General features: G+C 40.9%; 1 protein-coding gene across 1 annotated transcript; it reads right to left on the reverse strand.

Moving 5' to 3' along the window:
- Positions 1-709: 709 nt before the first annotated feature.
- Positions 710-2028, reverse strand: nkx2.7 (NK2 transcription factor related 7). The gene is made up of 2 exons (XM_026187029.1): positions 1782-2028; positions 710-1257 (listed from the first exon to the last, which is right to left on the reverse strand). The coding sequence occupies exons 1-2, from the start codon at positions 2026-2028 to the stop codon at positions 710-712; spliced, it is 795 nt and encodes a 264-aa protein (XP_026042814.1).
- Between the last annotated feature and the right edge of the window lie 7778 nt (positions 2029-9806).

The raw sequence follows: 9806 nt of genomic DNA on the forward strand, positions 1-9806 counted from the left end.
CCTTCCTTATCTAGGCGATCGAGCATGACCAAGACTTATAATGGAGAGCAGTTCAGAGTCAGAAAGATAATAATGTGGTTCATTTTTATCGTGTTTGCGCTGACTCGCTCAGTTTACCTGTTGCAAAACCCGTTTTTAAAGTGATACATGAGTTCGAAAAAATATGACATTTATTCTCAGTTGTTTTTGTATAAAAACACTGTAAGAATGAAGAATATTAACTATAATAAATAATAACTGTGACTGGTTCAGATTCATGGCTTAAATGGAAAAACGGTTTAAAATTTCATTTCTAAATTTTGATACATTGATATATTTATCTAAGTAGAATAAAAAGTTGTGCTTTTTTTAATCACCATTTTTTACTGAAACCCACTGATAACCAACCCCGTTACAGGGCTGGTTGTCACAGAGTGTCGTTGATGCTTCATTAGTTTTTGTTCGATTCATGACTCATTATTGAAAGTAATCCAAACATCAGCAAGAGCAAAAAGTGTATCAACCAACCCCGGATTGCCCTAATTCAGAATTTGCGTCTAGACACAGAAAAGTATAATTGAATATTAAAGCGTTTATTCTTCATAATCGATTCATCAGAAACTTTTTGAACAACGGGAAATTACAATACGACCCCACACCAACTATACAATATACATTTGATACTGAAATGTCTCAGTGGTTCCTGCTATACAGCCGTTTAGTCCCTTTATCACCAGCCTCTTATACCGTGTAGAGAGGCCTGAAACGGCCCGTGGCCGAAGTGCGTCTCGGTGTTTCCTGTTAAATCATTTAGCTTGCTGTTGGACATCTGTGCAGCAGAAGGTGACGCGCTGTGATAACTGCAGCCGTACATGCTGCTGTTTCCGTATCCAAGCGCGGGGTTATAATGTCCAAGTGTTACATTGTAAGGCGCTGAATGGGAACCGGCACCGCACAGCTTCCCGTCCCGCACCAGCACGGGAACCGCGACCCTCCTGGGTGCAGGCAGATAACCCGCCAGCTCCAGAGATTTGTCCTGCCTCTGACGTTTACATTTGTACCTGCGGTTCTGGAACCAGATTTTCACCTGGGTGGAAGTGAGCTGGAGCACGTGGGCCAGGTGCTCTCTCTCCGGGGCGGACAGGTAGCGCTGCTGTCTGAAACGCCTCTCTAGTTCGGACACTTGAGACTGGGAGAAGAGGACCCGGGGCTTCCTGCGCACGCTGGGCCTCTGGGGGGGTTTGTCACAATCAGATGGACTGTCGAACCCGCTCATCTCTGCACCACAAAACAAAAACACAGTCACGTTCTGACACCATGACCTGTTTACTGCCTAAAATTTTCCAAATCATTTGTAATTGTTCGGAATGTGCAACACTTTTAAGAATAAAGCTTAAATGAAGTGGAAAATTGTAGTAAAAAAAACCAAACAACTAATTTGATTATTTCTGAGATTTTAAAGGCAAAATTTACAAAACTGCAAACATTGACAACATTAAAAAATTTTGTTTAGCTCATATTTTGATCTTGAAGTCTGCAGTTTGCAGAAAATTGTCAGAATTTTTTTTTTAATTTATTAATTTAGGTGCTGATTACTTTAGGGAAACATTTCTCACTGGTTCAGTGAGATTCTTGTGGTCTGTTTAGGTTATCAGACTAAGATCTAAAGGGAAAATGAAACTGTTTCATTCGGGCCCCGTCTCATTAACGCGTCCTGTATCGTGTTTTTGTGGAGCTGCCTAAATCCACAACCAGCGGCTCCTGAATTGAATCTTACTTTGTTGTCCATCGTGTCACATCACCTTGCTCGTGTATCTCCTCTTCTGCTCCCGGGTTGTGAGTATCGAGTTTGTCAAGTATCTCCGAGGCGCGCGGCTCCGAGTGGCATTCATAAAAGTCTCTGTTCTGGGGCGCAGCGTGCACGTGCTGATGATGCAAGGGCACAACCTGGTCAGCCGTTAGAAAATCATGCTCATAGTCGTGGTGGTGCTCCATCCTCAAGATATCCTTCACGGAAAATGGTGTCGAGGTCGTCAAACTGGGATGCATGCCTTCCATTTCAGTGCTTAGATTTGATCCTCGATGAGCTCGAGCTGCTGCTGATGAAGCCAGAGAGATGTGTTAACTGACTGGTGAGTGAGGGCCTGATTTGAATCATTCAATGGTCCAAGCTAATGAGCAAGGTAGACAGTCAACATCATCCCCTTTTTGACCAAATGACCAACACCCACAGCCTGCTCACACTACCCTGAAGCCCCAGCTTTCCTTCTCACCTTACAGAGACACCTTTCATCATGTCCGCCCTTCTCTCCCTGCGAAACAAAGGTGCAATTCCCGAGTTTAATTAAGAAATGAGACTTTTGGTGAGCGCATGTATCAGTAAGCACGCGGCCTACCGCAAAACTCCTGGAGTTGCGGAAAGTATGCGCTAATTAGTTCATTGTGCACAAAATACTGTGATTGCCGATGTTTCTATGCGGGTTTTTATGACTAATATCTTTGTTCAAGCTGGAAATGAGGCTCCAGTAAACGTGGTTTACGAAAGGCTTATATATAAAATAAAAAATGAGCTGTTTTGCTAGTATCTCTCTGTTTCTGTGTTATATATGACAATCAACATGGTCTTTTTTGCCCAGTTAAAATATCTTTATTGTTAGGATCTCTCCAGAAATGTTTGAAAACGTCTCTGTTTGAGACATGATTGACAGAACATATACCTGCAAATGATTTGTAGCAGTTTAAATACCTGCAATCGCTTTTTTGTTTTTGTTTATATATATATATATATATATATATATATATATATATATATATATATATATATATATATATATATAGATAGATAGATAGATAGATAGATAGATAGATAGATAGATAGATAGATAGATAGATAGATAGATAGATAGATAGATAGATAGAGTTAAGCTGCTATAGGAAAACTATAATAGCCAATCAAGGGAAACCATCGCAGCCTAATTACTCTGTTTTAAAATGGGAGGCACTTATTCAGAGTCTCGCCAGTCCTCGTTCTTTGTGAGCTGAGCCGCTTAATCAGCGTGCAGGTCCTCGGGGGTTGAGTGATGTCGGGTGATGTTGACCAGCTTTACCGTCAACATTGTTTTCAAGCCATGTTATTAGTGTTCTCAGGCCACAACAAACAGTAACATTACACCTGATGTTGTGGAAGTGGAGAGGCAGCGGCGCCAGCCTGCAATGCTTGACTGAAGGCTGAGACGTGCTTCCACAGACACAGGAACACGGATAGACACGGCCTGTCCACTGCCACAGATATATAGCCTAGAGGGCATTTGCGGGGATGGGTGCTTTTGAGAGTATTTAGAGGGCCCTTTAATATTATAGAACAAGTGGGGTTCTAACAGACGAACATGTTCAATTGTAAAGCACAAATACAGAGAACTCGATGGTCTTCAGGGCTTGCCATATCAGGGTGCTGTGTGCCGCGAGTTAAAACAAAGATAACTCTGCCTTCCTGGTCAGGACCCTGACAGAAGGTATTTTTATCCTCAATGAGACCTTTACCTGGATGAATAGAGGACTGTGTTTGCAAGTTAAGAGCTAATTCATTTTGAAGTGTGTCCGCCAGTTTTAAAACCACCCTTAAAATATTTTCTCTTAAACAATTGCTAAAAGCTCCTGAGAAGTTATTAGATTAGTTACTTAGACTTATGTGGTACTAACATTTGTTCAGAACCTGATAGTTTTTTTTAGTTCGATGGTTTTCATGAGTAAAAGAAACCAGGAAAATATAGCAAAATGAAAAGTAACACAATTAATAAAACGGCAACAAAACACCCACAGTCCAGAGGAAAGTCGTGAGTCAGTGAGCCACAGTGGGGCGCTGATCTGTGACAGTTTTTTAAGTTTTTAAAGGGCTTTCTTCAACAGAAGGAACACCTCACGTGCGCTCCTGCGCAGTTTCCTCTGGTCCAGATTTGCACAACAGAAATGAATGTATACTTTCTAAAAGTCAATATGCCAACATGTTTGAGCTTTGAGCTAACAGATTAGGAGTTAACTCATTCTGACTTACTTATTAGGCATGTCTGGTATAAAATCTTCCAGATCCAGTAAAATAAGTCAGCTAATCAATAGAGAAAAGAATTCAAATAGTTTTATGTAACGCAATAAAATCGCAGCTTAAGCCACAACGAATCATTAATTTATTTAATCCTAAAGGGACTCACTTATGTCAGATGTTTGAATAATGAACGTGAATTATTCTGTCCTGTGTGGAAGTTTAATTCATTCACAGACCTTATTGACTACCTGCAGTGCAAAAGTTAATATTCATAGATTTTTACTCCATCATTGTGCAGCATGTGTACAGTGGGGCATTAAAAGATGTAATAAAGGTGTAGTAAACAAGACAAAACAAAATAAGCGATATATCTTGTTTTACACACAAGATGTGTCAGTGATCATCATGCCACGGAGATTTGCTGCTTGCCTTGTTTTATGTCATACTTGTTGGATTTGTTCTTTCAGTAAGAAATGTGTTGTTTTTGTTTCTTCAGAAAAGGTAAGAAGAACTTTTAAAATGTGCTCAGCTTCAGGTGATATTTTGACAAACAAGCTGACAAACCAAGAAACCTGAACTTCAAAAGCAGAGAGGGGCAAAATCTCAATGTCAACTTTCAATTGTTTAACACCTTGGGTATTTCAGGGTGTCCAGTTTGATGAGTAAATTACTGCTGCAGTTTTCTCCAGAGGCTTGAAGCAATGCTCTCCCTGGGTTTCTGTGACTGCTCGTGTTTAAAATCAAAGCCTTTCTCATTGCTTCCACCACATGTCCTCTAACTGTAATATAAGAAGGTAGCTCAGTACAGTTTACCACAAATACCCCTAATTCATCATACAGCAAAATAGGAGGTTGATAGCAGCTGAAAGAAGAGATGGGGTCTCCTTACACTGAGTGAAACTGAAACCAGCCTTGCATTGATGTTTCCATTCAGGAATGAAGGAGTCTTTCAGGCAGAGTCTATGTAAACTCATACAGTAGTTACAAGATATAAGATCATTTTCGTACACTGAGGATCACTCAGAAAATTGCTGACATTGAAAAAGGCTATCAGAGGCACCAGGGTGCGCTAGTTGCTTGAAATGACTACACACAGCCTGACTGCCACCACCACAGTTTCTCTGTGCTTGAAAAGTCCAACAACCAGAGCAACATTACTGACGATAATACGTGGTTAATTTTCTGGGACATGCAAATAACATTTACGTTTGCAGCAACTCTGAGTGCAAAAAATTGTCTCACTGTTCTGATTATACGCAACTGGAGATGTGAGTACTTGCTGTACTTTCACAAAGAGGGGATTTGGATAATATACTTGCAGTAGTCAGCTTTGGAAACTTTATTATAATTGCCGATCATATCCGGTATCTATTTTTGGGATTAACAGAATTTAGATGAATTTCGATTAAAGATAAAATTTGAGCAAACTTTTCTAGGCTATGCATTGAGTGTTCGGACATGCAGTCGTCTTCTTGAGGAGTGGTACTCAAACTCAAACTGGTACCAGGAAAGAAAAATGTGGATTTAAACTGAACTGGGTGAATGTGATCTATAGGGGGGAAATAAACAGCAGTTTACTGATGCCACTCAAGATCTTTATTCCACCAAAGTTCATCTTGGGTAGTTTATTAACTGTTAACTAATTTCTGTAAAAATTGTGGTGGAATTGTTGCTACAGCCAGACATTGTCTCTTGTATGTTTTTACTGTCTCTCCTACTGAAAAAGTTACCGCCAGATGCACAGAATCAACTTTTTGAGGCTGGACCTGAATGTTGCTTGCTATTAAAGGTTGAATGTTTGGGAAAAAAAACAAAAAACAAAATATTGAAAATATGGTATATACGATATCCATTAAGTAATTGGGAACTACTACAGAGAAAAAGAAAGAGTTTAAATAATTCTGTTCAATTCCTAAAATTATTCCAGGGCTTTTATTTTGAAAAAAAAAAAAGAGAGACTGTGGTCAACAGAAAGATTTCCTGTATGAAACTGAGCAATCTTATTTACAAAATCTGAGACACCTGTTGCCTCCTGTCGGTCACCGTAAACTGGGATTTTAAATGTGGAGAGGAGGGGTGGGGGGGTGCTGTGATTTCAAGGTTACCACGAAGAAACATCCACTATTTGCCAGTTACTGCATTTCATATGTTGAACAGCTGAAATAAGCCGAAACTCGTAGATGTATTCAAGTCACTGGTTAAAGACCAATGGATAGATGGATAGATGGAATGAACTACAAAAGATAAGATAAGATAACTCTTTATTGTCCTTGCACATTCATACCTAGTACAACAGTACAACGAAATTGGAAACTGTCCCACGTCTGCACTGCGCACAACTAAACACAACTAAACACAACTAAACACAACAAAACACAACACAGTAACTTAAAGTGGATTTTTTTAAGTGCAAGAAAGGTATGAACAAAGGAATGACTTAATAAATAAAAGAATGAGTGTATGTTTATTGTACATTATTATTATTATTGTTATTGTTATTGTTATTATTGCGACTGGCAACCTGTCCAGGGTGTTCCCCGTCTCTCGCCCTGTGACAGCTGGGATAGGCTCCAGCACCCCCCGCGACCCTGAAACGGATAAGCCAAAGTGAATGGATGGCTGGATGGATGTTATCATTGCCCCCCCCCCCCCCCCCCCCCCCCAAAAAAAAAGGTCCACAAAGGTAGCCAATCGGGTCAGCTGATTGCATTGATTAGGGCTATTGCCCTGTAAAAGGTGCCCTTGAGTCTGTTTGTCCGCAACCTCAGCAGCCTGAATCTCCTGCCAGACGGCAGCAGCTTCAACACCCGGTGTCCTGGGTGTGTGCAGTCTTGTAGGATGCTGCGTGCCCTCTTAAGACAGCGAGTGCTGTACAGGTCCTTCAGGGAGGGAAGAGGATGTTTTTTGGGTCATATTAATGACCCTCTCAAATGCCTTTTTGTGTGGCATGGTGCAGCTAGAGAACCATAAACAGATGCAGCATGTGAGCACACTTTCAATGGAGCCACAGTAGAAGAGCAAAAGAAATCTTTTGCTATCAAAGTTATTCAGTACTATGCTAATACGTAATTTGATTTATTTATGGGGTTTTTATTGGATTTTATAACACCTGTTGTCCTCGGGGCCAAAAACGTCCCCAAAGTACAAAGTGTTGCAAAGGGCCATATTTTCACACCATACTGCTTTCACACATCTTTGATCTTGGATCACTGATGTGTGGGGTCAAGCAATGGTCATAACAACAACAACAGGCAGCACAACGAGGAGGCAGGTGCTCTACATTCAATTTAATTCAATTTTATTTATACAGCGCCAAATCACAACAACAGTTGCATCAAGGTGCTTTATATTGTAGACTCTACAATAATACATACACCTACAATAATATGCTCACAAGCCTCCATTGCACTGGAGCTAATTTCTTTTTACCATGTTGTGGAAAGGAATGACCAGTAGAACAATGCATATATTGTCCTCTAGTATAATGAGGAGGAATAATCAATGTTCAGGAAGATCCAGGGTTAGAAGATAAAGAGAATATTGCCAATATTTAGATCACATGGTAACCTTTCTCTGAAAAAGCACATCACCCACCTGCAGAAGTGGAAGAAGGCTATGAAGTGAAGGAAAGTGATGAAGAATCTGAACTATGTTCAAGTAGGTTCTCAGGCATCCAGGACATGGTAGTCTGAGGAGATTGGAAAGAAAGTGACTGGGCTTTTTGAAGTTTCTTGAATTTTCAGAATGTGAAACTGAAATAGAAGATGTGTCAGAGGACTACACATCTTCCATTTCAATTATGATGAAGATCAAGCAAGAAAGAGGAGTCAGCTGAGACAGAAGAATATTTGCAGTAATGTGAGGAAACATTGATCTGGTCTTCTATCCTTCCCAGTGACAGACGATGCATGACTTTCTCGTGCGTCACAGAGAAAGACAATCTACCATGGTCTAAGCACATATGCCAGGTCCCATGCTCTTTAAGTGGCTTTTCTACTGGAGTACTGAAAGCATTATACACAATGTATTATGTTTGTATTATGCGTTTTAATTTTCACATGCCCATGGATGCATCAGAGACCAAGTTGGGGTTCAGTAACTTGCCCAAGGACACCTTGGTAACAACTCCAGACTAGAGCACACAGAGATTGAACCAACATCCAGTTAGTAGATGACCTGCTCTACAGCCAACGCAATGACAAACAAGGAGGGACAACAAGTGAGGAAGAAAAATGGATCAAATGCAGCTGTAGGTATATGTGGGTATGTTGATTCTTATTGCCGTGCATCCAGTAAAGTCGCCACGGCCAGTTTATGACATCCTGAGTCTGGTAGGGAAGTTTTCATGCTACCATGACTGACACAAGATTAATCATAGAATCGCAAAAAGGATATCATTTCATGATAAAGACACAATAGATGATCATCATTCATGACGCAATTATTGAGGTGTATGGGACAATGGGTGTTTTTCCTGCTGTTGATGTAAGATCCAGGTACTGATGTGACTGTGTATGAGCACCACGTCCCCTTCAGAGGACTCTGTCCATTCCAACAGAACATCCCAAGTAAACCGGGGAACTATGAGATAAAAACATGGGCAGTATGAGATGCCAGGTCGAGCTGTGCATGGACATGCTAGTGTACGATGGCAAACCGTCTGGCCTGCAGTCAGGGCACGCAAGTTGTCCCTAACATTCCAGCAGGTTTCCAAAAGAAAACAATCACCTGTAACAACTTGTTTACTTCATGTGCCCTTGGCCTGCAACTGCAACTGTGTCAAATATGGACACCCCTTTGTTCTCATGAAAGTTTGCCTTCACTAAGACCCATGCCCTAGTGTACCTACCATGCCAAAATATAGAAAAATGTCATGTAATGAGTTGGAATAAAGATGAATAAAACCTTGAAAAACAGAGAAACAAGGTCCGGTGCCCCTAAATTGTAAAATGAAGGGTAAATTTGTGGTAATGTGTTAGTCTGAAGTAAAACTAAGGTCTAACACTGAATTGATTGACAATTTATATTTTATATTTTAAAAAACACTCAAATGAAGTGAGGACATTTTTGTCCCCTGAGGACCACAGGTTTATGGAAATCGGGGGGACATTATGAGGGTTAAGCCCGTGACACCCCCTACTGAAGGTGCTTCTTTTAGGGATATACAGAACACTGTGGGTGTAAATCAGAAGCCCAACATGGAGGAGGACACCAAGACCAAAATATACTACTGTAGTTATACCTTCAGTGGCTCCTTTTAACCCTCTTCTTCAACCAGATATCAATATTATAGAGAACTTGGAAGACCTTCAAACCAGGAAGAAGGCAATATATGTGTGTGTGTGTGTGCGTGCGTGAGTGCGTGCGTGCGTGCGTGCGTGCGTGCGTGTGTGTGTGTGTGTGTGTGTGTGTGTGTGTGTGTGTGTCCACCCATCCATGGCCATAGGTGAGTCTGAAAATGTAGATCGACCAGTAAATCGAGAGCTTCACTCTCACACTCATCTCTCTCTACATCACATCAGCGTCACCATCACTGGAGACATAGCTCAAATCCATCTGTCAATCTCCTGTTCCACTCACCCCTCATTCATGACAAAGATCCTGAGATACACTTTCCTCACCCGCATCAGCTTGGCAGTTGTCAGTTGCTTGCACCTCTGTCTGTTAAGCAGCAGTTAGTGATGGCATTCTGCGTGTTTTACTGGAACAAGTCAATGTGTCTCTGAACGCGCTTATGGCTCCTCTTACAATATGGCTTATAAAATCCAAAGTATTTTTAGTTCAGTTT

Source organism: Astatotilapia calliptera, chromosome 12 (genome assembly GCF_900246225.1).
Source record: "Astatotilapia calliptera chromosome 12, fAstCal1.2, whole genome shotgun sequence".
Taxonomy (NCBI): domain Eukaryota; kingdom Metazoa; phylum Chordata; class Actinopteri; order Cichliformes; family Cichlidae; genus Astatotilapia; species Astatotilapia calliptera.